We start from the raw sequence: 27,676 nt of genomic DNA, 5'->3' as shown, positions 1-27,676 counted from the left end.
CTGTAAGTCGTCATAAGTGAAGATTTTACGGATATTTCACGTTATCTCTCTCCCACATCAAACGCCTATTAGGACCAATATAAACACAGAAATACCCAACAAAGAGAGTCAATAACACTCCCCCCCCCCCCCCCCCCCCCCCCCAAATCTAGTTATTCTCCACAGGAACGGGTGCAGCACTGTACACGTCCAACCGCCATCACCCCACCCCGTTACAGGATTTACTAATTATGTCTACTCCGGCCCGTGGTTATAACAAAGACACCTGGCACGTCTCCCGAAGCGTGAGGGTTACTCACCGCGAGTGAAGGTAGAGAGGGAACATCCTGGCCCGTGGCTCTGTGACTAACTGAATAACTCACGGACGGACGGACGGACGCGGAAGAAGAAAGATGCCCAGCATATTAGTCTGCGGGCCGCCCGCGTATAGTGTGGTCACGCACCAAAGCATCTGATTCACTGAGCAACCATGTGCTGCCATTTAGTGTAACTCAATTATACACACACTCACACACACACAGTCACACACACACACACACATGGACTAGACTAGTTTTTGAGGAACAGACTGGACAGACAGTGTCTTCAGAGAGAAGCAGGGTGAAGGCCGAGGAGGAAGGAGGCTCTACAGACAATCTGCTGTGAACTTTGATTTGGTTCCATTTGGTGCCAGATTACATACATGTATACACAGGAGCATTACCTTTAATCCTCCCAACACTAAAACATGTCGTCATTACGTCACCATCGGAAACCAATTACACTCTGGCATTGGGTCCTTGGCTTTAATCCACATACTTCTTACGTCATCATTGAGAGCTATACATACAATATGTATATATGTAATTTGTAAGTTGATTAGCGGTATACTGTGGTTACTTTGCGCCGTACGCAGTCCCAGCCAACCCGCCACTTTTGATGCGTATGCACCGTCCCAGCAAACTGTGCCTGATACGGCAGTGTTGCCAGATTACATACATGTATACACAGGAGCATTACCTTTAATCCTCCCAACACTAAAACATATCGTCATTACGTCACCATCGAAAACCAATTACACTCTGGCATTGGGTCCTACTAGAAGGTCTTATTATTTTGAAGTTGATTATCTTTGCCCATGAAGCTTTCAGAAGGTTCCCCTTCCATGAGCATCATCATCCATCACCATTCTATCATCTCAGAAAGTCTTGACATCTGAAAAAAAAAAATCTAAATGTGAATTTAAGCACATGCAAATTTAGCTGATTTGACATCAGACCTTCTAGTTAATCCACATGTTTATTACGTAATCATTAAGATACTATGTATCAGTGAGAGGACACACCTTCATGTCCTCTAGACCAGTGAGAGGACATGTACTCTAGACCAGTGAGAGGACATGGTGGGGACATGTCCTCTAGACCAGTGAGAGGACATGGTGGAGACATGTCCCCTCTAGACCAGTGAGAGGACATGGTGGAGACATGTCCTCTAGACCAGTGAGAGGACATGGTGGAGACATGTCCTCTAGACCAGTGAGAGGACATGGTGGAGACATGTCCTCTAGACCAGTGAGAGGACATGGTGGAGACATGTCCTCTAGACCAGTGAGAGGACATGGTGGGGACATGTCCTCTAGACCAGTGAGAGGACATGTCCTCTAGACCAGTGAGAGGACATGGTGGGGACATGTCCTCTAGACCAGTGAGAGGACATGGTGGAGACATGTCCCCTCTAGACCAGTGAGAGGACATGGTGGAGACATGTCCCCTAGACCAGTGAGAGGACATGGTGGAGACATGTCCTCTAGACCAGTGAGAGGACATGGTGGAGACATGTCCTCTAGACCAGTGAGAGGACATGGTGGAGACATGTCCTCTAGACCAGTGAGAGGACATGGTGGGGACATGTCCTCTAGACCAGTGAGAGGACATGGTGGGGACATGTCCTCTAGACCAGTGAGAGGACATGGTGGGGACATGTCCTCTAGACCAGTGAGAGGACATGGTGGGGACATGTCCTCTAGACCAGTGAGAGGACATGGTGGAGACATGTCCTCTAGACCAGTGAGATGACATGGTAGAGACATGCCCTCTAGACCAGTAAGAGGACATGGTGGAGACATGTCCTCTAGACCAGTGAGAGGACATGTCCTCTAGACCAGTTGAGGACATGGTGGAGACATGTCCTCTAGACCAGTGAGAGGACATGGTGGGGACATGTCCTCTAGACCAGTGAGAGGACATGGTGGAGACATGTCCTCTGGACCAGTGAGAGGACATGGTGGAAACATGACCAGTGAGAGGACATGGTGGAGACATGTCCTCTAGACCAGTGAGAGGACATGTCCTCTAGACCAGTGAGAAGACATGGTGGGGACATGTCCTCTAGACCAGTGAGAGGACATGGCGGGGACATGTCCTCTAGACCAGTGAAAGGACATGGTGGGGAAATGTCCTCTAGACCAGTGAGAGGACCTCTAGACCAGTGAGAGGACATGGTGGAGACATGTCCTCTAGACCAGTGAGAGGACATGGTGGAGACATGTCCTTTAATGTTTGTCTTAGGGACAAAACAAACACATTTCTGTTCATTGTCAATGGCGTTTCTAAAACAAACATTGAACTAAAAACAAACATTAAACCTGTATATAAGAGGGGCTAGCGGCCCTCAAAAATATAGTCAGTCGGGATAACACTGGGACAACGCTCCACACGTCCCAAACGTCTTCTCCCTCCTTGCTCCTAAACTATGGAATGAACTTCCCATTGCAGTCAGAACTACAGACTCACTCCCAATCTAAACTATGGAATGAACTTCCCATTGCAGTCAGAACTACAGACTCACTCCCAATCTAAACTATGGAATGAACTTCCCATTTCAGTCAGAACTACAGACTCACTCCCAATCTAAACTATGGAATGAACTTCCCATTGCAGTCAGAACTACAGACTCACTCCCAATCTAAACTATGGAATGAACTTCCCATTGCAGTCAGAACTACAGACTCACTCCCAATCTAAACTATGGACTGAACTTCCCATTGCAGTCAGAACTACAGACTCACTCCCAATCTAAACTATGGAATGCACTTCCCATTGCAGTCAGAACTACAGACTCACTCCCAATCTAAACTATGGAATAAACTTCCCATTGCAGTCAGAACTACAGACTCACTCCCAATCTAAACTATGGAATGAACTTCCCATTGCAGTCAGAACTACAGACTCACTCCCAATCTAAACTATGGAATGAACTTCCCATTGCAGTCAGAACTACAGACTCACTCCCAATCTAAACTATGGAATGAACTTCCCATTGCAGTCAGATAACTACAGACTCACTCCCAATCCAAACTATGGAATGAACTTCCCATTGCAGTCAGAACTACAGACTCACTCCCAATCTAAACTATGGACTGAACTTCCCATTGCAGTCAGAACTACAGACTCACTCCCAATCTTCCTCCGTAGTCTGAAAACCCACCTTTTCAGACTCCATCATAGCCCTTAGCACTTGCCCTAGCCTCGACGACCTTACAGGCGTATGCAGAGACTCAACTTATGTAACTTAAATAGCACTTTATGTAGACATAGCACTCTATACAGTAGTAGAACTCCCAGGAGGGGTCCACGCGCACCCCCCTTATTCTTTATAATATCTTACAGTATATTCAGCTATTAGTGTAGATTTTCCCGGTTAGAATATCAGGATTCCCTTGTTCTAGTCTATATAATGACATCATCAATGACATCATTGCAATCTATGTCATTTCCTTTATAGTAAACTATGAACTAAAGGAAACATAATTCAGCGAAGAATCTACTTGCCGTGATGAGCTTACGATGAAATGTATTCAGCAACACGGGCCAAGCCTGAATGACCTGAATTCCCCTCCATTATCCGGTCCACACAGAGATGTCTCCCGGTATGAACTTCACGGCGGTGCTGATGGAGCACTTCCTCGACGCGATCCAATCAAACGATTTCTCATTTAATCAGACCGAAGAGTTTTTGGACGCTCTGTCGGACGGAGACACCGTCAGGGCATTGCTGCGTCGCGAGGTCGGGTTCTTGGTGTGCGCCGTCGTAGCGATGCTGTACATGGTGTCGATGCCAGTGATCGGTGGCATCCTGGCATGCTGTCGCTCCTGTGGAAAATGTGGAAGAGGAACGTTTCAGAGGCAGACCTCCAGAACCGACACTTACAGGAGAGCTCTCTACTGGAGCGTTGTCATCTCCACAGGCATGGTACTGCTGGGAAACACCTACATGTTCATGAGCAACGCAGCCTGGGGTGTGGACCAAATCAATGGAACTTTAAACAGCCTCGAGAGCTACTTCGCTGCTGTACCCGAGCAGTTTAACCACATGATGGACGAGAGGTACAAGATTGTGGATGAGATTAACCGTATTGGACCCAAGCTGGGTGTGCAGATCAGGAACAGCCTCCTCAGCAATGTGTCCTCAGCCCTGGAATCTGTTGGATGTATGAACAATTTAAGTCATGTCAACGCCAAAGAGGACCTGGGGGCCATTCAGCAAATTATTGCTCAACTAAAAAGAAAAGGATTCGATGACAAGGTAGAGTATGTTAAAGGTCACCTTAAAAATGCCATCACTACAATAGATGGAATCGATGAACTTGTGAATCTTATTACGACCATGGAAGAATATAGAAACAAACTAGAGATATATAGATATATATTTGGGTTTTGGTGGTTTAACCAGAATCTTAGTAACTTCCAGTCTGCAGTGGATGATGTGAAGTGGGGGTCTCTGCTAAACAAGACAAATTACTATTTGGAGAACATTCCACTGAATGTCACCAATGACATCAATAATGTGGTTAAGGATATGAGGGAGAAAGTGGAGGACACAAAAAATAACATTTCCGAGGCAACCAGTGACATCCTGGCTTCCGTCTCAACCAACGTGACCGAACCTTTTCGACAGCTTCAGAGAAACATCACGATGATCACTCCAGTGGTTGAGAGAGCAGAACGTATCTGGAGGCCAGTAGGTGTGGTCCTGTGCTGTTTGGTTCTTCTGGTAGTTGGGTGTAATGTCCTGGGTCTGGTTCTGAGTCCTCTGGTACCGGACCCTAAAGCAGTGGTCATAGTTCGGTCTCCCACTGCACACTATGGAGGTAACTTTCTGTTGATCAGTGCAGGTGTCATCTTCCTTTTCTCCTGGCTACTCATGGGGGCGGTGCTACTGCTGTTTGTTCCAGGATGGAGCATGTACGCTCTGGTGTGTAAACCCTGGCAGGACGGAGAGCTGTTAAAGATAATTGACACTCCACGTCTCATTGGATTTGAATTAGGCTCGATGCTGGGACTGGACAGAAACCTCACACTCACTGAGGTTTACACTGACTGCCAGAAGAACATGAGTCTGTGGTCCACACTATACATTCATGATCGTATCAACCTGGAGGAGCCGCTCAACGTGTCCCAATACACAGATGTGATCCTCCGTGATGTTAACATCACTTCCATTGATTTGCTGAGCCCAGATGTTGAGAGCCAGATCAGCACCCTCTATATAAGGGCCAATTATATCAACTTCACTGCATTCACGCAGCAGGTCAGCACGATACTCAGCGGTGATCTCAGCAGCAAACTTAAGGACATTAAAGAAGGTATTGAACAGTTAAATAATACACTCATAGATTTAGAGCTCACTCGTGCAGTTGAAGATCTGGACAAACTCATGGGCCTTTTAGAACCTGACAAGGATTTGTTAGGATTTGTTAGGGATCTCAATTCAACCGCAGAGAAACTACGATCCAACGTGAATGAAATCAATGTGACCGTAACCAAAGTGTTAGGACATGTGGGAGCAGCACAAGCCTTCCTTGACAACAAAACCACCATGCAGATCATTCTGGCTAAACACAGAGCGTCCGTTGATCGTCAGTTGGGCCACGTCGCCGTCAAATACGCAGAGTGGACCAACCTAACCCAGAAGGTGGCTCGCTGTGGGCCGGTGGCCACAGCTGTGGACTCAGCGGAGGAGATCATCTGCAGGAACATGGTGCAGTCTCTGAACGTGTTCTGGTTCAGTCTGGCCTTGTGTCTGATCTTCTTTATCCCCAGCGCCATCTTCTCTATCAGGTTGGCCAAGTACTACAGGAGAATGGAGGTGTCTCATAGGCCAATAGACGATTCTCTGTCCGAGGCCCCAACTGATTCTCTGTCCGAGGCCCCGACTACCGACCGTCTGACTCTGAATTTGCTTGTTAACGTGCACCTTGGTACACAGTAAGTGAACACATACTCTGAACTTTTCTATACATTTCCTTTCTTTATTTTTGTACTATCTGTTTGTCTTCTGTCTGACTTCTCTGTATCGTTCCAATTTGTATCGTTCAATTTCTTCTCTGTATCGTTCCAATTTTTTATCCAAAAATCACATAGGCTGACTAATATAGCCTAGTGTCCAATCCAAAGACCCGGACACCCAGACACATCCAGACACATCGAAGGAGGCCGTCCTAGGGGTTCTGTATCAACTTACTTCCTGTTGTAATAACATATCCAACAGGCTGTGTACTGATGTACTGATAACAGGTACTTGTACGTGAATATGCAATGTACTTATACATGGGTATGGATATATGTGTATAGTGCACTGTCTGAACTGTAACATACTCTAGGTCTGTTAGGGGCACGATGAAGGCCGCGTGCTGCAGGCAGTGATTGTGATGTCTAGTCAGTGACGTCAGTAGGACATGAAGTGATTACTATATATGATCCTGTAAGTGTAATAAACAGTGTGATTGAATTAATGTGACCAAGTCTCCGTGTCATGTTAATCTCGTCTCCCGGAGCAGGCCTGCCCGTAAATGTCCGTCTGTCCGAACCATGGAAATGTCAACCGGGTCGTCTCACACCAGAACCAGACGAGGGTCCGATGTACTTAGTATTGAATCATAACACTTCCTACTTCCTATTATTACTATTATTATGTTATAATTATTCGTTTATTATTATTATTACTTTATTATTATTATCTCTTATACCTGTTTAGAATGTGCTTTCCCACCGTCCCTATACTGTCCTCCTCATGTCGCCCTAGACACTACCTCTCCAGTCACAGAGATCCCTCAAATCTCATCTATCCAGTGCGTTCACCCAGTCACCACATTGTGGTGGAGGGAGGCCTATGGAACTGCCACGCAGCTACCAAAAAGAATATGCCTGAATTCATCTCAGGCCACGCCTCCCTCAAGTCTCTGCATTTCCTTGCTCTGACTGAAACCTGGATCACCCCAGATAACACTGCAACTCCCGCCGCCCTCTCTGTTTCACACAAGTTCACCCACACCCCTCGCCAAACAGGTACAGGGGGTGGTACAGGGCTACTAACATCCCTCAAATGGAATTTCCGTGTCTTAAATCTCTCTCATCTTTCTCTGTCCACATGTGAATGTCATGCTATCTCAATATCACAGCCAGTCCCCCTCATCCTCATTGTGCTCTATCGCCCTCCAGGAACTCTCGGGAACTTCCTGGAAGAACTAGCCTCTCTGATCAGCTCGTTTCCGGAAGATGGCACCCCTCTACTGGGTGACTTCAACCTTCCTACCGCAGAGAAGTATCTTCCCGTTACATCCCTTCTGGCCTCATTTGACCTCTCCCTATCTCCCTCCCCTCCCACTCACAAGGCTGGAAATGTTTTGGACCTTGTGTTCTCCAGAGCCTGCTCTCCCTCCACACTATCTGTTACCCCCTTAATTAGGTCTGACCACCACTTCATAACCTTCTCCCTCTCTCTCTCCACCCTCCCGCCTAAACCTATTAACCCTCCGAACGTCACCTCCCGACGCAATCTCAAGTCCCTAATCCCCTCCTCCCTCTCATCCTCTATTCTCTCCTCTCTACCCTCCCTGGAGTCGTTCCTCTGCCTCTCACCTGACACTGCAACCTCATCCTTCCTCTCCTCTATCTCATCTGCATTCGACCAACACTGCCCGTTCTCATCCAGGCCAGCTCGCTCATGTCCACCGGCTCCCTGGCTATCTGAAACTCTCAGATCTGAACGAACACCTCTAAGGGCAGCCGAAAGAAAGTGGCACAAGACAAAGCTACCAGATGACCTTTCCCACTTTCACTCACTCCTCTCTGCCTTCGCCCACTCACTAACCACTGCTAAAACCTCTTTCTACCACACCAAAATCCAATCCTGTAATTCTAACCCAAGGAAGCTCTTCTCCACTTTCTCCTCCCTCCTTAAGCCCCCTCCCCCCACTCAACCTTCATCCCTCACTGCTGATGTTTTTGTCACCCATTTCGAGAAGAAGGTTGATGATATCAGCAGCTCCTTTCCTCCCCTCCCACATAAAGTGGCATCTGACTCAACCAACACTAACCCCAACATACCATGCATGTCCTCCTTCTGTCCTCTTTCCCCAGACGAGGTTCTACAACTAGTGACATCCTCTAGACCTACCACCTGTCCTCTTGACCCCTGTAGCTGTACAGGTTCAAGTATGTCCACGCATCATACAGATGTCTGATATTGATTTTATTTTCCATGCGACTTTCAACTCCTCCAGTCACCAAGACACCGTGAAAACTAGAATAAGAACAAACATACATTTGTTGAGTTGTAGGAGTCCATACTCATTGTGAAATAGGTATTTAGTGAGTCCACACATTCAAAAGATCACACTAATTCCACAGTTCTACATTAAACAACATTAAACAATCCACAACAACACATCACAATAAAATCACAGATAATATGTACCGTGTGCGCCTTTGAACCATGTGCAGAATGATAATATCGTCTCTCTCTCCAGACGTTCCCAAAACATACAACTTTTCTCCAGGAAGTCCGTTCAACCTCTGACCCTACTGACAGGTGACGTCACGTGAGTGACGTGACACTAATCACGTGACTCCCTTTCAAAGGGTGCATTTTTACCTTGAGAATAACCTTTTTAACATATTTATTGCCATACTTAAATTATATTTATTCATAAAGAAATCAACCTTTTTACCCAAGTATGATCATAACCAAAACCATATTTTATATAATTTAAGTCTATACCTGAAACCACTGTCTCTCGTTCTGGGACAGTTACAACCCCGTCTCCAATCTTCCAGACCATCGCACCTGATCTGATCCCCTTCATCACCTCCATCATCAACACCTCAGTAACCTCAGGCTGCGTTCCATCTGCCCTCAAGTCAGCCAGAGTAACACCACTCCTCAAGAAACCAACCCTTGACCCCTCAGATGTCAAGAACTACAGACCGGTATCACTCCTTTCATTTATTTATAAAACCATTGAACGTGTTGTCTCTAACCAGCTCTCTCTCCATCTCTCACAGAACAACCTGCTGGTTGACACCCTCGGCCAATCAGGGATTGTGCTTTTTTTGGTGGCGTCGCTGATCGGCCAATCCAATCAGGCATTGTGGATTTTTACTGGTCGCTTGGCCAATCGGAGCGCAAGTTGACAGCTTGCTGCGTATGTCGGTGGCCCACTCGACCGATTGGATTGGCTCCGTATATTGGTGTCGTCAGGGAACGTAAAATAATAATTAAATTGATTTGACAAAACGTAAAAGGTCCATGGGTGATGATACTGTCTGTTCCTATTTGGCCATTTGCCAAAGAAGCTTCTATTTACAACGGGAAAGAGAACATACAGACAAGACATCCTCACACTGGTGGCAGAACGGGCCACATTCAGCCCACAGAGTGATTACAGAGAAATGTTTGTTTATGCGTTTCATCTTTATTTGTTATATTTTATAGAGGGAGGGGCAGTAAGTTGACAAGAGTCAGAGGTAAGTTGCACGCTCTGCTTTCACACAAGCCGGCCATTCATGGCCTACTTGTGGGCAAAGCGCAAGTTGGCAGCTCGACAGAGTGCACATAGTGTCCGCGCTCAGGGCTCTGAGATTGACAGCGCACGACTTGCTGTTTTTATTTGTGTCTCCATTAAGTTTTTTCTCCGCACGAATTAAAGGCAACGACATTTCATTTATAGGTAGGCTAATGAAAGACAACTACATTTCATTCATAACAGTAGGCTACAGTTGACTGATAATACAACGACATTTCATTCATAACGGTAGGCTACAGTTGACTGATAATACAACGACATTTCATTTATAGGTAGGCTACAGTTGGCTGATACATCATACAATGTATTAATTATGTAGACCATACAATGTATTAATTATGTAAGACCATTCATACAATGTATCAATTATGTAAGACTATTCATACAATGTATTAATTATGTAGACTATTCATACAATGTATTAATTATGTAAATTATAACAAAATACATACATACATGGATGCACCTGGGACTTATCCTCAGTGATGTATCCCAAGGTCATCGGGGTTTCGGGTCTCCCAACATCACACTCCTCACTCAGGTGACCCAGCCGGGAGTGATCAAGTCCCGACTTACGTCCCAGTAGCTACCCTCGATCAGTCCCATTAGGGAAAAACCAGGGCCACACAATCCGTTCCTCCTGAACTACTCTGCCGGGACTGGGAGGTACCATTCTGGCGCGTGGAAGGACTCTGTGGGTTGACTCCTGTCCGGGCCCCTCCTACGTCTCACCAGGTCCACTCCTGCTCTCACCAGGTCAGGCTCTGTGTGTTGCACCAGACTCCCAGCACTTTATTCAGGTTCTCAAGCCGCAACGGTTCCGCAGGCTCCACCTTGCCCTTGGTGGTGCCGCAGGCTCCGCTTGAGGCTTGAATGGCCCTCCTAAAGGCCTCACTGTGGGTTTGTTGGGCTTCTTCCTGACGGAAGATACAGGCTGGGGCGCCAACCCATACTGCTCCCGGGTCCATGACCATGCAATGTATTAATTAATAATTATGTAAGACCATTCATACAATGTATTAATTATGTCACGACAAGAGTTGTCTTTGTCTGCGGCGTAAACGTCTTTAAATAAATATTTTCTCAAAAGTCTATGAGGAAAATGAACAGGGAATTATTTTTCGGGTCTCTCGAGGGGGCGGGGCTGCGACGCTCTATATAACATTTATATGGATGCATTATAGAGCACCGAAGTCTGACGTCACTTTCAGTAGAGGGCGCCAATACACAGGTTCATGTATTTTTTTATTCGCATTGTAATCCCCATAGGGCGATTTTAGGTCACTTCATATAAGAACTGTGTTTGAAAAATAAACCACCCCGGCCTTTCTGTCAGGAGGGTGGCTGTGCGTCGTTAATGATGTCCATTCATATTTGATACAGCCAGTTTCTGGAGAAAATGGATTTAATTATTTTGTTACTCTTTGGGTATATTTGTACATTTCCACCTTCAGTCAATGCTTCATATCCATATGAGTGAAAAGGCCGGGGTGATCGGTTTATTTTTCAAACACAGTTCTTATATGAAGAGATCTAAAATCCCCCTATGGGGATTACAATGCAACATGTAAGTACATGAACCTGGGGACTGACGCCCTCTACTGACAGTGACGTCAGGACTTCGGTGCTCTATACTTGTATAATGTGTTGTACCCTGGCTGCAAATAAATTAACTTTCTTTTTTAAAGGGTTTTAAACATTTGTTTGCACTTTACCAAGTATGTAAAGAAAAAAGCTGCAGTTTAGTTACATCATTTAATGTAAATATTTCACAGTCTGAGAGACATTCTGTAGCAAATATTACAGAGTAATATAATTATTGTTAGAGTATCATTTATATAATAGTACAGAGTAATATAATTATTGTTAGAGTATAATTTATATAATAGTACAGAGTAATAGAATTATTGTTAGAGTATAATTTATATAATATTACTGAGTAATATAATTATTGTTAGAGTATAATTTATATAATATTAATATTAATTCTGATTTAAGCTCAGTCTTTGAACAATCCATTGAACTTTAGGCCTTCCTAGGCTACTTAAACTATCTAGTCTTAGCCAACTAAAAATTTAACATAAACTAAAACTGAATTGCTCGCAAAAACAAACATTATTGTTCTTATACATACAATTGTATAGTACAAAACACTGAAGTCCTTAAACCAGAAACCTAACGCTAACTCTAAACTGTCTAAATAATACTATTATATTAGGCTTAACAATGAAATAAAAACTAAACATATCGTAATTGAGCAGCATTATCAGGGCTTTGGAAAGTATAAACACGCGCAAAATAAATAATACTAATGACCGAAATAGTGAAATCATGTGTTTGACTGAACATTTCTAAACAAATCCAAACAGTCACGCCTCTGAACGCAGCCCTGGCCAGGGTTGCCATGTTGTCTTGTTTTCCGCCAAAGTTGGGTTGTGTTTTCCAGCGTTGCGGTTGGGTTGTGGGTTGCGTTTCTTTGAATATCAAACAAGCCAACATGTATTTTGGGGGAGTGAATCACATTGAGTGACAGAATGGTTCTGGTGTCTCTACTATGTGTGTAATAGTATACTAAATGAACAAAACATTCATAATTATAGACATGCATAGTATTTATAATGATAAATGCATCAAATATGTATTTAATAGTATTATATGCCCCCCCCCTTTCCCCTCACTGTATATGTATATTTTCCCTTTTTGCTTCCTTTATGATGAATTCCTGTTCTGTTCTTTAACTACATAGAAGTGTCTGTTTGTATGTCTCTAAATGTTTTGATGAATTGAACAATGTGGACCCTGTTGTAAACAAGTGTAATGCTTAATTGGGTCGTCCACTCACAGTTAACAGTCTCTTTATTGAGTTTGTGCTTGAAATGTACTGTATTTCTACAAACTGTTAATAAATATTACAATCAATCAATCAGATACTATTGGGCTTGTTTTGAGGTGGGTCGGCTTCTTTCTCTCACAAGACTTGGCAACACTCCGCCCTGCCCTGGTTACCACGGCGACGGTGTGACGCTCTTCTCCTCCGTAACCACCAAGAAGCTAACAGGCTAGGCTAGCAGATCTGATCAACACACAGAGATAATCTGCTCGTGTTGTTCTATATATCCATACGGTGTGTTAAGTTGACCACTTGTTGCACTCCGCGTCCATTCGGTCACTATCTAATTAAGTCTTTGACAGTGTATAGTGAGGTCTACATAACATTATTCATAGTTAGATATTGTGATCCATTACAGAAGGCTGTGATTAGCTCCGTTGCTACAGTCTAGTGTTCCTGTTGGGAACCTCACAGACACAATCATGGTGAGTATTATGTATTATGTATAATGTTGATGAATTGAACATTGTAAACAAGTGTATTAAATGCTTTATGTTGTCGCCCACTCACAGTTTGATTGATTTAAATATGTATTAACAGTTTGCAGAAGAACAAATAGACACTTCTATATAACCAAAGAACAGGAATTCACCATAAAGGAGGTAAAAAGGGAAACTAAAACATATACAGTGAGGGGGAAAAGGCATGCTGTATTGATGTTGGTACCATTAGGAGAGATAACATGATGTTGGTACCATTAGGAGAGATAACATGATGTTGGTACCATTAGGAGAGATAACATGATGTTGGTACCATTAGGAGAGATAACATGATGTTGGTACCATTAGGAGAGATAACATGATGTTGGTACCATTAGGAGAGATAGCATGATGTTGGTACCATTAGGAGAGATAACATGATGTTGGTACCATTAGGAGAGATAACATGATGTTGGTACCATTAGGAGAGATAACATGGTGTTGGTACCATTAGGAGAGATAACATGATGTTGGTACCATTAGGAGAGATAACATGATGTTGGTACCATTAGGAGAGATAACATGGTGTTGGTACCATTAGGAGAGATAACATGGTGTTGGTACCATTAGGAGAGATAACATGGTGTTGGTACCATTAGGAGAGATACCATGATGTTGGTACCATTAGGAGAGATAACATGGTGTTGGTACCATTAGGAGAGATAACATGGTGTTGGTACCATTAGGAGAGATAACATGATGTTGGTACCATTAGGAGAGATAACATGGTGTTGGTACCATTAGGAGAGATAACATGATGTTGGTACCATTAGGAGAGATAACATGATGTTGGTACCATTAGGAGAGATAACATGATGTTGGTACCATTAGGAGAGATAACATGATGTTGGTACCATTAGGAGAGATAACATGATGTTGGTACCATTAGGAGAGATAACATGGTGTTGGTACCATTAGGAGAGATAACATGGTGTTGGTACCATTAGGAGAGATAACATGATGTTGGTACCATTAGGAGAGATAACGTGATGTTGGTACCATTAGGAGAGGTAACGTGATGTTGGTACCATTAGTAGAGATAACATGATGTTGGTACCATTAGGAGAGATAACATGATGTTGGTACCATTAGGAGAGATAACATGGTGTTGGTACCATTAGGAGAGATAACATGGTGTTGGTACCATTAGGAGAGATAACATGGTGTTGGTACCATTAGGAGAGATACCATGATGTTGGTACCATTAGGAGAGATAACATGGTGTTGGTACCATTAGGAGAGATAACATGGTGTTGGTACCATTAGGAGAGATAACATGATGTTGGTACCATTAGGAGAGATAACATGGTGTTGGTACCATTAGGAGAGATAACATGATGTTGGTACCATTAGGAGAGATAACATGATGTTGGTACCATTAGGAGAGATAACATGATGTTGGTACCATTAGGAGAGATAACATGATGTTGGTACCATTAGGAGAGATAACATGATGTTGGTACCATTAGGAGAGATAACATGGTGTTGGTACCATTAGGAGAGATAACATGGTGTTGGTACCATTAGGAGAGATAACATGATGTTGGTACCATTAGGAGAGATAACGTGATGTTGGTACCATTAGGAGAGGTAACATGATGTTGGTACCATTAGTAGAGATAACATGATGTTGGTACCATTAGGAGAGATAACATGATGTTGGTACCATTAGGAGAGATAACATGATGTTGGTACCATTAGGAGAGATAACATGATGTTGGTACCATTAGGAGAGATAACATGATGTTGGTACCATTAGGAGAGATAACATGGTGTTGGTACCATTAGGAGAGATAACATGGTGTTGGTACCATTAGGAGAGATAACATGATGTTGGTACCATTATAGGAGAGATAACATGATGTTGGTACCATTAGGAGAGATAACATGATGTTGGTACCATTAGGAGAGATAACAGGCAAACATTTATCAAAAAAATAACAATTCTTCTACATTTCTCTAATTGTGTAGACTTCTTGTAAATTGAATAATGTTTAACAATACTCATAAGGGTCCATTTGGTTTCGTTTTACACTATCAATTAAGAGTTAAAGATCTATAGGCACAACTTGCAACACTAGATTGTTTTATAATGGGTTGAATCTAGAGATATGCACACGGCTGCCATCTTGCCAGTAAGGTGCTAACTAGGTGCAACTTCCCATAGACAGACCATTCATCCAAACAGAACAGCCCTAACTAATTGTATTTAATAACGTCAAACTCACCAACATTGCAGCTGTACGGAAAGCTTGAATTATCCTCTTTCTATCTGCAAAGTGTTTGTTTCATAAAAATCCACCATAGACATGTTATGAGCTACTCACTGTCAAGAAATTCCTTGCAGATGATTATTTTTATAAGTGTCAGAGTTTGTAAGCGCTCGTTATCTGTAAAGCAACCTCCTGCTGCCTGCTGCACTTTGTGCACATTCTAAACAGGTGTTACGCATGGGCCGTTGAGTGATAGTCAACGAGCGCTTCCAAACTCCAGCACAAAAATCTGCAAGGAATTTATTGACAGGAAGTAGCTCATAACATGTCTACGGTGGATTTGTATTAAACAAACACTTTACAGATTGAAAGAGGATAATTCAAGCTTTCCGTACAGCTGCAATGTTGGTGATTTTGATGTTATTTAATACAATTAAATAGGACTTTTCTGCTTGGATGAATGGGATGTCTATGGGAAGTTGCACCTAGGTAGCACCTTGCTGGCAAGATGACCGTTGTGTGCATATCATCAATACCATCAATAGTGAAAGTCCATTCATCCAAATTGCATCTGCGATTTGATTGTATTAAACAACGTTAAACTCACCAACATTGCAGCTGTAGGGAAAACTTTAATTATCCTCTTTCAATCTGTAAAGCGTTTGTTTCATAAAAAATCCACCGTAGAATCCCCGCGTTACCGTGTGGGGGTCCCTCTACTGTACCCGCCACTGTACTGTACTGTACTGGAAATCACCATATACACACCCACTCACATAGTCACTTAAGGAAGTGGTTGCACCACTTAAAAATTCTAGTGTTGCAAATTGCGGCTACCTGTCATGCAGGCTCCATATTACAGTCACCTTCCCCTGACAGCTGTCTCTGTAAACAAAATGTGATCCTGGGCTTTGTGGAATTACCCATTTAGGCCTGACGTCGACATTTAAAAAAAGGTCTTCTAAATCCTGACAGTTTTCTGAAAAACCACATGTTTCTCTATGTCCGTCGTTCTCAAACTATTCCATGTCGAGGACCCCCAGAATTATGTGTATTTGGCCGCCGACCCCCATCCGGAAATATGTTGTTCCAGGGACCCCCCCGACAGAAGCAAAGATTTTAGTTAAAAACGTTCGCTCTGAAAGAATATATATTCAAAGACTTGCGCCACAAAATAGCAGATCTACAAGCAGTGCCGCGCTACGAGCTTGTAGATCAGCTATTTTTCAATAGCTAAAGTATAACATGATGCTTTAAAACACCAAAAGGGGTTCCCGTTCAGAATGTGATAACGTAAAGGCGTTCTTGTTCAGAATGCCATAACATAAAGGCGTTCTTGTTCAGAATGCCATAACATAAAGGGGTTCCCGTTCAGAATGCCATAACATAAAGGGGTTCCCGTTCAGAATGCCATAACATAAAGGGGTTCTTGTTCAGAATGCCATAACATAAAGGCGTTCTTGTTCAGAATGCCATAACATAAAGGGGTTCTTGTTCAGAATGCCATAACGTAAAGGGGTTCCCGTTCAGAATGCCATAACATAAAGGGGTTCCCGTTCAGAATGCCATAACATAAAGGGGTTCCCGTTCAGAATGCCATAACATAAAGGGGTTCCCGTTCAGAATGCCATAACATAAAGGGGTTCCCGTTCAGAATGCCATAACATAAAGGGGTTCCCGTTCAGAATGCCATAACATAAAGGGGTTCCCGTTCAGAATGCCATAACATAAAGGCGTTCTTGTTCAGAATGCCATAACATAAAGGCGTTCTTGTTCAGAATGCCATAACATAAAGGCGTTCCCGTTCAGAATGCCATAACATAAAGGGGTTCCCGTTCAGAATGCCATAACATAAAGGGGTTCCCGTTCAGAATGCCATAACATAAAGGGGTTCCCGTTCAGAATGCCATAACATAAAGGCGTTCTTGCGTTCTTGTTCAGAATGCCATAACATAAAGGCGTTCTTGTTCAGAATGCCATAACATAAAGGCGTTCTTGTTCAGAATGCCATAACATAAAGGGGTTCCCGTTCAGAATGCCATAACATAAAGGGGTTCCCGTTCAGAATGCCATAACATAAAGGCGTTCTTGTTCAGAATGCCATAACATAAAGGCGTTCTTGTTCAGAATGCCATAACGTAAAGGGGTTCCCGTTCAGAATGGGATAACGTAAAGGGGTTCCCGTTCAGAATGCCATAACATAAAGGGGTTCCCGTTCAGAATGCCATAACATAAAGGGGTTCCCGTTCAGAATGCCATAACATAAATGGGTTCCTGTTCAGAATGCCATAACGTAAAGGGGTTCCCGTTCAGAATGCCATAACGTAAAGGGGTTCCCGTTCAGAATGGGATAACGTAAAGGGGTTCCCGTTCAGAATGCCATAACGTAAAGGGGTTCCCGTTCAGAATGCGATAACGTAAAGGCGTTCTTGGTCAGAATGCCATAACATAAAGGGGTTCCCGTTCAGAATGCGATAACGTAAAGGGGTTCCCGTTAAGAATGCGATAACGTAAAGCGTTCCTCTCCTGCGCTCCCAAATAATGGTCCTATATGTGTGTGTGTGTGTGTGTGTGTGTGTGTGTGTGTGTCCAGGCTGAGCTGTCGTTCAGCGAGCAGCACCACAGCGAGGTGGTCAGCTACATGAGGTTCGCTCGCTCTAGACGGACCCTCAGGCTGAAGACCATCGACTCCTGCTTTGAGGACGTCATGGACAGCAGGTCACACACACACACACACACACACACACACACACACACACACACACACACACACACACACACACACACACACACACACACACACACACACACACACAATGCACGCATGCACGCACACAGGTCTAACACTAAAACATTCCATGTAACTAAAACGTGACTAAAACTAAAGGCCACGACTAAAAGTAAAATCAAAATTTGCTGCCAAAAACAACACCGCTCCCAACCGGCTGGGGGAGACCAGTGTTGTTTCTATTTTAGTTTAGTCGTAGTGTTTGGAATGAAACCTGTCTTATTAGTGTTAGTGTTTTAGTTTTAGTCGACTAAATATCATACGTTTTTAGTCGCCTAAATCTACAGTTGATTTAGTCGGCGGGCCTCGATGCCGTCGTAATGGCTGATTTTACACTTCTCCTCCCAACAGGCGGTGGTCAGACGGTCCCTAACCCTCTCTCCTCCTCTCCCTCAGGCCGTGGTCAGATCCTAACCCCCTCTCTCCTCTCCTCTCCTCTCCAGGCTGGTGGAGGAGACCTCCAGGCCGTGGTCAGACCCTAACCCTCTCTCCTCTCTCCAGGCTGGTGGAGGAGACCTCCAGGCCGTGGTCAGACCCTAACCCTCTCTCCTCTCCTCTCTCAGGCTGGTAGAGGAGACCCTAACCCTCTCCTCTCCTCTCCTCAGGCTGGTGGAGGAGACCTTCACGGTGGACGAGGTCAGAGACATGCTGTCTGGCCTCCAGGCCGTGGTTCGGGGCGAGGTGGAGACGGAGCTGATCGACACGGCTCACACCAACGTTCTGCTGCTCCGTCAGATCTTCAGCCAGGCCGAGAAGTTCTACCTGAGGCTGCAGACCGACATCTCTGAGCTGGAGAACAGGTTTCATTCATTGATTAACAGTTTGCAGAATTACAGTACATTTAAAGCACAACTCAATACAAAGACTGTTAACTGTTAGTGGACGACACCATAAAGCATTACACTTGTTTACAACAGGGCCCACCATGTTCAATTCATCATGACGTTTAGAGACGTACAAATAGACACTTCTATATAGACAAAGAACAGAACAGGAATTCATCATAAAGGAGGTAAAAAGGGAAAATAAACATATACAGTGAAGGGAAAAAGGGGGGGGGGTGGTGGGGGGGGGGGGATTCAGATATTTACGGGGGCCAGTTTGGAATTGCAGCCGTCCGTAGGTGCCCTTTGAGAGCAGATTTGAAGGAGTCTAGGGATTTGCATGTCCCTCTGGAGTGAGTGTGGAACTATAGTGGCCCTCTGGAGTGAGTGTGGAACTATAGTGGCCCTTTGGAGTGAGTGTGGAACTATAGTGGCCCTCTGGAGTGAGTGTGGAACTATAGTGGCCCTCTGGAGTGAGTGTGGAACTATAGTGGCCCTCTGGAGTGAGTGTGGAACTATAGTGGCCCTCTCCATCACCTCTGGTGTATGCTGACATTATGATGTCACCAGATGTTGTGTGAGAGCTGAACGCCTCCAGGAGGAAACCACATGCTTCTGCTCGGCGCCTTCATGACAGATGAAAAACAAAACACCAAAAAAAAGAAAGAAAATAAATGAGAAAACAAAAGGAAAACAGCAGCCACCTGTTCAAAAAGACTTCCTTTTCTCACAGCCCAGGAAGTATACAGTTGAGTTAGTTCACCAAAGGGTCGAGGCAGCTCAAAGACAGCTTAAATAGCTGCGCAAAGAATACACTAGAATTGTCTTGTTTGTTGAACAAAAGCAGCATTTCTAATGAAGTGATATTTAACTCTGTTATTGCTATTATTGTAGCATATGGTCTCTGTGGGGTGGAAATCCCCAACCTGTCAGGGTTGAAATCTTTAAAAAGAAGAACGCGACACAAAGCTTTTGGTGTGTAGTGTCTAATCCATTTAGACCTGAGTCCGATTCTAAAAGAAATGTAAAGACACAGGTCTAAATGGGTTAAAGCAGGTGGTGGAGTTATCTGCTTTAGCAGACATTTTGAGGGTCCAATGGAGTTAAGAGGTTTTTTTGTCCAAAGCACTTTTTACTACTTTCCATTGGTTCAATATTTTCTAAACAATACACAGACGTAAAGGGTGTTCAATAGCACTGATTTATGCCAACAAAAAATCTAAAACCTTAAACCTCAAACAATGATATTTTTGGGGGACATGAACTCGTTTGAAAACCACTGACATAGAATTAGAAACATGAGGTAATGAATGTAATGCACCATCTATGTAAAGGTGTGTGAATGGGTGAATGTAATCCACCATCTATGCAAAGGTGTGTGAATGTGTGTGTGAATGGGTGAATGTAATGCACACTCTATGTAAAGGTGTGTGAATGGGTGAATGTAATGCACAATCTATGTAAAGGTGTGTGAATGGGTGAATGTAATGCACAATCTATGTAAAGGTGTGTGAATGGGTGAATTTAATGCACCATCTATGTAAAGGTGTGTGAATGGGTGAATGTAATGCACCATCTATGTAAAGGTGTGTGAATGGGTGAATGTAATGCACAATCTATGTAAAGGTGTGTGAATGGGTGAATGTAATGCACCATCTATGTAAAGGTGTGTGAATGGGTGAATGTAATGCACAATCTATGTACAAAGTGCCTTGGATAAAGGCGCTACATAAATGCACCATTTACCATTTTGAAGTGGTTCGAACGATAATTAAAAAAGGACGTACACCCCCACGGCCCTAACGGTAATCCCAACAGATGGACTTTACACTATAATCAATGTGTGAGATGTTAAGCTTCATAAAAAACTCTTTCTTTCTCTCCTGTGTCGTGGACTCTCCAAACCGACCCCGTGTGTCAAAGGGAGCTGTTGGAGCAAGTGGCCGAGTTGGAGAAGACGGACTTTAAGTCAGCCAGTAAGGTTAGAACAAAACACTAGACACACTCTAACCCTAACAACAAAACAACAAAACACTAGACACACTCCAACCCTAACAACAAAACAACAAAACACTAGACACACTCCAACCCTAACAACAAAACAACAAAACACTAGACACACTCCAACCCTAACAACAAAACAACAAAACACTAGACACACTCCAACCCTAACAACAAAACAAGACACTAGACACACTCTAACCCTAACAACAAAACAACAAGACACTAGACACACTCTAACCCTAACAACAAAACAACAAGACACTAGACACACTCTAACCCTAACAACAAAACAACTAGACACACTCCAACCCTAACCCTAACCTATTTGAGTTTAAAAACGTTCGCTCTGAAACAATGTATATTGCCTCTGATTGGCCTACCTACGACACTGCCGGCCTTACTAGACTTTATGCTGAATAGTCTGCCGCGAGGGTTACTCCGCGGTGGGAAATAATACGATATAATCCAAGAGAATGACTAGGTCTATTTTATTGTTTTTCCTTTTTTAATTTTTTTGCGACAGAACAACTGTACTGTCTAAGGAAAGTGGCTAAGTTCAGTTCAACAAGGAGTCCAGTAAACCTAAGTTGACCTCATGACCTTTCTTCCCCAGGTCAACCAGGAGTCCAGTAAACTTAAGTTGGCGCCACTGAACGAAGGGGGCGTGTCTGAGCTGTTGAACAAGGTGAGGAGGGGGCGTGTCTTAACGAAGGGGGCGTGTCTGAGCTGTTGAACAAGGTGAGGAGGGGGCGTGTCTTAACGAAGGGGGCGTGTCTGAGCTGTTGAACAAGGTGAGGAGGGGGCGTGTCTTAACGAAGGGGGCGTGTCTGAGCTGTTGAACAAGGTGAGGAGGGGGCGTGTCTTAATGAAGGGGGCGTGTCTGAGCTGTTGAACAAGGTGAGGAGGGGGCGTGTCTTAACGAAGGGGGCGTGTCTGAGCTGTTGAACAAGGTGAGGAGGGGGCGTGTCTTAATGAAGGGGGCGTGTCTGAGCTGTTGAACAAGGTGAGGAGGGGGCGTGTCTTAATGAAGGGGGCGTGTCTGAGCTGTTGAACAAGGTGAGGAGGGGGCGTGTCTTAACGAAGGGGGCGTGTCTGAGCTGTTGAACAAGGTGAGGAGGGGGCGTGTCTTAATGAAGGGGGCGTGTCTGAGCTGTTGAACAAGGTGAGGAGAGGGCGTGTCTTAACGAAGGGGGCGTGTCTGAGCTGTTGAACAAGGTGTTAATAGGTTTAAAGGTATATTCAGTGATTTCACTCAAAAAACCTTAGGTTTCGTTTTTGGCTGTGGGACCCAGCCTTTCGTCCAATGAGGATAGAGAGTCAAAAACGAAACCTACGTTTTTTTGACCCCCAGGGGTTAACTGGGGACAGGGAGGAACTCCTTATATGGTCAGCACACTCTATAGTAGGGAGGATTATCACAACAAAACAAAAAAATAAGTGATATTTGAATTAAGTGAAATCACTGAATATACCTTTAAGTGTGACACCTCTCCTTATATAGGTGTTAATAGGTTTAAGTGTGACACATCTCCTTATATAGGTGTTCATAGTTGAAGTGTGACACCTCCTTATATGGACGTGTCCTCTCATCTCTCCTCAGGAGATCAGGAGGCTACAGGAGGAGAACGATAAACTGAAGTCCAGACTCAGAACTCTGGAGTCCCAAGTAAGACAAATATTAATAACATGTTGTGTTTTTCAGGCTATGGGTTAATAATATGTTGTGTTTTTCAGGCTATGGGTTAATAATATGTTGTGTTTTTCAGGCTATGGGTTAATAATATGTGGTGTTTTTCAGGCTATGGGTTAATAATATGTGGTGTTTTTCAGGCTATGGCTTAATAATATGTGGTGTTTTTCAGGCTATGGCTTAATAATATGTTGTGTTTTTCAGGCTATGGGTTAATAATATGTGGTGTTTTTCAGGCTATGGGTTAATAATATGTTGTTTTTCAGGCTATGGGAGCTCTAGATGAGAGGACCAAGGAAGGAAGGGAAGTGGTCACGTGACTGGGCTGCGCCATGACACTTTCATGGACACTTTCATGGGAGCCAAACTCACACCGGAAGTGCAATGAATACATGGCAGTGAATGGAGCCAGCTGGACCAGCTCATAAACACTATTTATGAATTACTGAGACCTTTTGTAAAGTAATCACTTCTGGAAAATAACAGAAGACATTTCACAGGTTGTTTTCTAATCACTTACTTTTCGATGTGCACAGAGTGCACAGTATGTCATTTTATCTGAGGATCTAAACAGCAGCAGATATCGTTTCTGGCTCCGAAGTATCGCGATATTTGGCTGCCAGACAGGAAACGGTGGGAAGTCTCACGATACTTGGTGCGTTAAGAAATGTACTTTGTTCTCTTTAGATACCGTCCATACCTCTATAAACATTACACAGTGTACACATCGAATAACAACACAGCAGACAATAATGTGTTACATGTCTTCTGTTATTTTCCAGAAGTGATTACTTTACAAAAGGTCTCAATTGTCCATAAATAATGTTTGTTCATGAGCTGGTCACTGAGCTCTCATTGACTCCAGTGTTCATGAGCTGGTCACTGAGCTCTCATTGACTCCAGTGTTCATGAGCTGGTCACTGAGCTCTCATTGACTCCAGTGTTCATGAGCTGGTCACTGAGCTCTCATTGACTCCAGTGTTCATGAGCTTGTCACTGAGCTCTCATTGACTCCAGTGTCCATGAGCTGGTCACTGATCTCTCATTGACTCCAGTGCATTCTGCCAAACTTCCGGGTAGTTTGGCTCCCATGAAAGTGTCCATGGAAGTGTCATGGCGCAGCCCAGTCACGTGACCACTTCCCTTTCTTCTCAGAGCCTCCTTGGAGAGGACCAGGATGTAATGGTTAATGTTGCTATGGTAACTGTGTTTTTCAGGCTATGGGAGCTCTAGATGAGAGGACCAGGATGTAATGGTTAATGTTGCTATGGTAACTGTGTTTTTCAGGCTATGGGAGCTCTAGATGAGAGGACCAGGATGTAATGGTTAATGTTGCTATGGTAACTGTGTTTTTCAGGCTATGGGAGCTCTAGATGAGAGGACCAGGGCAGAACGGGCCCTGAAAGACTTACAGAAGGTCCAGGTTGAACAGCAGGTATACTGTCTAGTTAATCTAGTTCTACATCTAGTTAATCTAGTTATATATCTAGTGCATCTAGTTCTATATCTAGTTCATCTAGTTCTACCATCATCGTTCATCACACTTTACATTAACACGACTTCTGACTGTGTTTCCTGTCCTTTCTGAACAACATCCTGTCGTTTCATTAATTTATTCTGCTTCACTTTTACTTTGACTCTTCATTCTGCCTTTGGGACCCTCACTGACGGTACGTTTCCATTCTTCTTCCAAACATCTAAGAGCTATATCTCATGGTAAACATTAATCTGTTGGCCCCTCGTGTGTGTGTGTGTGTGTGTGTGTGTGTGTGTGTGTGTGTGTGTGTCCGTGTCCAAAAAACAACATCTATTTTCCAATGTTCATAGCAAATAAGGTACTATATGACAAAAGTGTTCAGCGAGTGAGAGAATGGTTTGGCCTGAGCACACACACAACCCGGGACTTCATATTCCACAGCAAACGGGAGGGAGGGCTCGGGGGGTACCGAACATTGAATGGACATATATATCCACACGCCTTCTGTGGTTCTGGTCTCCAACAGGTTCCTGATTGGTTGTCCTGAGTCTCCCCAGGGTCCTGACCAATCCCAGGAGGTGTCCAGCCTAGAGGACACTGTAGTGATTGGTTGTGTTTGTGCTGTGTCTCCCAAGGGTCCTGACCAATCCCAGGAGGTGTCCAGCCTGGAGGCCACGGTCTCGGCCCTCAGACAGGACTATGAGAAGACCCTGAGCTGCAGCGCCGCGTCTCAGAAGGACCTGCAGCTGAACCTGGTCTCTGCCAAACATGACCTGCTGAGAGTCCAGGAGCAGCTGGCCCTGGCTGAGAAGGTACTGTGTGTGTGTGCGTGTGCGTGTGCGTGTGCGTGTGCGCGTGCGCGTGCGTGCGTGTGTTAGGGCATTAAGCAACTAGTCGACTAGTAATTCCACTAGTCGACCTTGTTGGTACTAGTTGATGAGAAAAAAAAATCCCTTGATTTTGTAGTCCTCAAGATCATGTAGATTATAGTTATAGTTAAACAACTAGTCGACTAGACACAACGTTTCGGCCGTTTCGGCCTTCATCAGGTGATGAAGGCCGAAACGTTGTCTTATTTATGGTGTATTGAATAAAAAGCAAACACCTTGGAGCAAACCTGTGTGCTCCTCTCTTCACTGTACTTACCTTAGTCCAGCACCAGACAGGAACTGGATGTGCGCTAGCCACCTACCTTTTTATACTAATATATCTGTTATATATCTGTTATATTCTATTATATTCTGTTATATTCTGTAGGAACTAGACAGGAAGTTCCAGCAGACGGCGGCGTATCGCAACATGAAGGAGATTCTGACCAAGAAGAATGAACAGATGAAAGAGATCCGCAAGAGGCTGCAGAGGTGAGAGATGACATCATGATGACATCATAATGACATCATTGCACATCTGCTAAATGATTATTTGGTTTTATCTGCTGATCATGTGTCTGTATTTGATTCGTTGGGTTTGCTTTAAGCTATGTTACACATACCGTTACTGACTAGTATGTCTTTATGTATGCGTCTATATTTATTTCGTATCGTTTAAAAAAAAAAAAAACATTGTGCATCCCTAGTATATTGTTTTGTTCATGCATCGTGCACAGTATCGTGCACGCATAGACACTACTTGTCTTTCTCAAGGTGCGTTCAAACCTGTAGAATAGATAGATACATAGTTGTTTCCACAGTCGCTTCGATGGCGAACATACCAGGCGACCGTTCGCGCCGTGTCCCTTCGCTCGACTCCTTGTGTTTGCATTGACTTCGTGGTAGAGCGCAGCACGGGTCCACCCGGAACCCCAGAACCCAGCCCAGAACCCAGCCGGTCCAATACCCGAGAGCAGAACCCAGAACCCAGCCGGTTCAGGCCCAACATACCCACGTGTCCCTCTCGGACAGGGTCGGATCCACTCCAAATTGCCGCGGGGGTCTCGGTTGAATCGTCTCAAATGCAGTTACCCGAAATGAGTCGCGAGGATCCGAGCTTTATATATTAACCCCTTCCACTTTCAAAATGGGTTTAAAAAATATAATTATTACAGTCTAAAGTCCATATTGTCTGTTGAACAGAGTCAACGAGGGCGGGGTCTCGTCATGCACCTCCACATGCCGTCTCTCTCTCTCTCTTTCGCTTTGTCTCTGTCTCTCTCACCCCAATCCCGACAGCGTGCGCACACACACCCACACCCACACACACACACACACACACACACACACCGCTGGCTATATTAATGCAATCATGGCGGCCCCCTTGAGCGAGCGAGGTGAAACGCAAAGCAACGAGCAGTGTGGGACTAACCTCGTGTCACCAGGCTTTCCACCTTGGAGGAAAAATGTGGGACAGTTTTGTTGTGATTGTCAACAGCTCTGGTGAGCGCGGCCAATTAGAATGTTTCTAGGAACCGTAGCGGCTCGGTTCAGATATCGCCGTTCCCGTTTCGGACCGGGTCCAATTTGTATGGACCCGTGCTGCCCTCTACAGTAGCTCGTATGTAGTCGCACCGCTCTAACTGGCCAGGTCGGAATGTAGCTTAACCCTTTTTGCGCGGGAACCCATTTTGGTGTTAGCATTATGTTATGCTTTAACTATTGAAAAATAGCAGATCTACAAGCTCATAGCGCGCCACCGAGTGGCGTGCTAGGAGCTTGTAGGTCTGATATTTTTGAAAAATCGAAGAACCACTGACATAGAAACATAGCTTTATCAGAAAACTGTCTCAGGTCAGAATGGGTTAAGAAACGTCTGTGCTGTTTTCGTCATCAGGTACGAGTCCGACGAATGAGCCTGGAGGTGAAACATCTGGCTGGTGGAGAGGAGGACGTTTGGAACATCTGGCTGGTGGTTGAGGAGGACGTGAGGAGAGCGGACGACGTTTAGAAGAATCCGGGGATGAGGTTTTTCGAGAAGCCGAACAATCCTACCGATCTAATTCTAGAGAGAGACACAGAAAGCCCTTTCTGTATTTAGTGCAAAGGACATCAGTCGAGGGGTCTATCTCACGGTGCCCTTACCCCTAAGCTTTTTACAGCTGATCTGTAGATACAGGCTAGTTGAACTATTTTAATCCATTCTGGGCAGGAATCCCTTTTGGTGTTCATTATGTTAGACTTTAGCTATAAAAAAATAGCAGATCTACAAGCTCTTAGCGCGGCACTCAGGTGTAGATCTGCTATTTTTGTGTAGGTCCCCAGACTAACGATAGGGTCCTGTAGGGTCCCAGACTAACGGTAGGGCCCTGTAGGGCACCAGACTAACGATAGGGCCCTGTAGGGTCCCAGACTAACGGTAGGGCCCTGTAGGGTCCCAGACTAACGATAGGGCCCTGTAGGTTCCCAGACTAACGGTAGGGCCCTGTAGGGCCCCAGACTAACGATAGGGCCCTGTAGGGCCCCAGACTAACGGTAGGGCCCTGTAGGGCCCCAGACTAAGGATAGGGCCCTGTAGGGTCCCAGACTAACGGTAGG

The 27,676-nt window shown here is 44.4% G+C and overlaps 2 protein-coding genes across 6 annotated transcripts in view; one reads left to right on the top strand and one right to left on the bottom strand.

Annotated features, from left to right (window-relative positions):
- The window catches only part of dnajc13 (DnaJ heat shock protein family (Hsp40) member C13), a 97,580-nt gene extending 97,206 nt beyond the window's left edge, over nt 1-374 (bottom strand). For all 4 annotated transcript variants that reach the window (XM_083778810.1, XM_083778812.1, XM_083778809.1 and 1 more), the window contains exon 1: nt 300-374. In XM_083778810.1, the coding sequence (XP_083634936.1) occupies nt 300-325 (26 nt within the window). In that variant the 5' untranslated portion in view covers nt 326-374. The remainder of the gene's footprint in view (nt 1-299) is intronic.
- Nucleotides 375-12,921: 12,547 nt separating this feature from the next.
- lztfl1 (leucine zipper transcription factor-like 1) lies at nt 12,922-27,230 on the top strand. Of its 2 annotated transcripts, none has more exons than XM_083778079.1 (10): nt 12,922-13,159; nt 18,020-18,144; nt 18,820-19,014; nt 20,962-21,019; nt 21,656-21,727; nt 22,643-22,708; nt 24,090-24,167; nt 24,863-25,021; nt 25,467-25,570; nt 26,976-27,230. In XM_083778079.1, the coding sequence occupies exons 1-10, from the start codon at nt 13,157-13,159 to the stop codon at nt 26,992-26,994; spliced, it is 879 nt and encodes a 292-aa protein (XP_083634205.1). In that variant the 5' UTR covers nt 12,922-13,156; the 3' UTR covers nt 26,995-27,230. The 2 variants fall into 2 exon arrangements, with proteins under 2 accessions (XP_083634205.1, XP_083634204.1); XM_083778078.1 differs by having other exon boundaries at nt 24,845-25,021.
- The last annotated feature ends 446 nt before the right edge of the window (nt 27,231-27,676 follow it).

The sequence above is a fragment of the Protomyctophum parallelum genome (genome assembly GCF_964188405.1).
Source record: "Protomyctophum parallelum genome assembly, chromosome: 12".
Classification (NCBI taxonomy): domain Eukaryota; kingdom Metazoa; phylum Chordata; class Actinopteri; order Myctophiformes; family Myctophidae; genus Protomyctophum; species Protomyctophum parallelum.
This window is presented reverse-complemented; position numbering and strand designations above follow the sequence as displayed.

Bases quoted from the DNA above. Each gene is read 5' to 3' on its own strand.
- lztfl1 (XM_083778078.1), top strand. The intron at 18,145-18,819 runs GTCACACACACA...TCCTCTCCTCAG, and splicing joins GAGGACGTCATGGACAGCAG to GCTGGTGGAGGAGACCTTCA. The intron at 19,015-20,961 runs GTTTCATTCATT...CGTGTGTCAAAG, and splicing joins ATCTCTGAGCTGGAGAACAG to GGAGCTGTTGGAGCAAGTGG.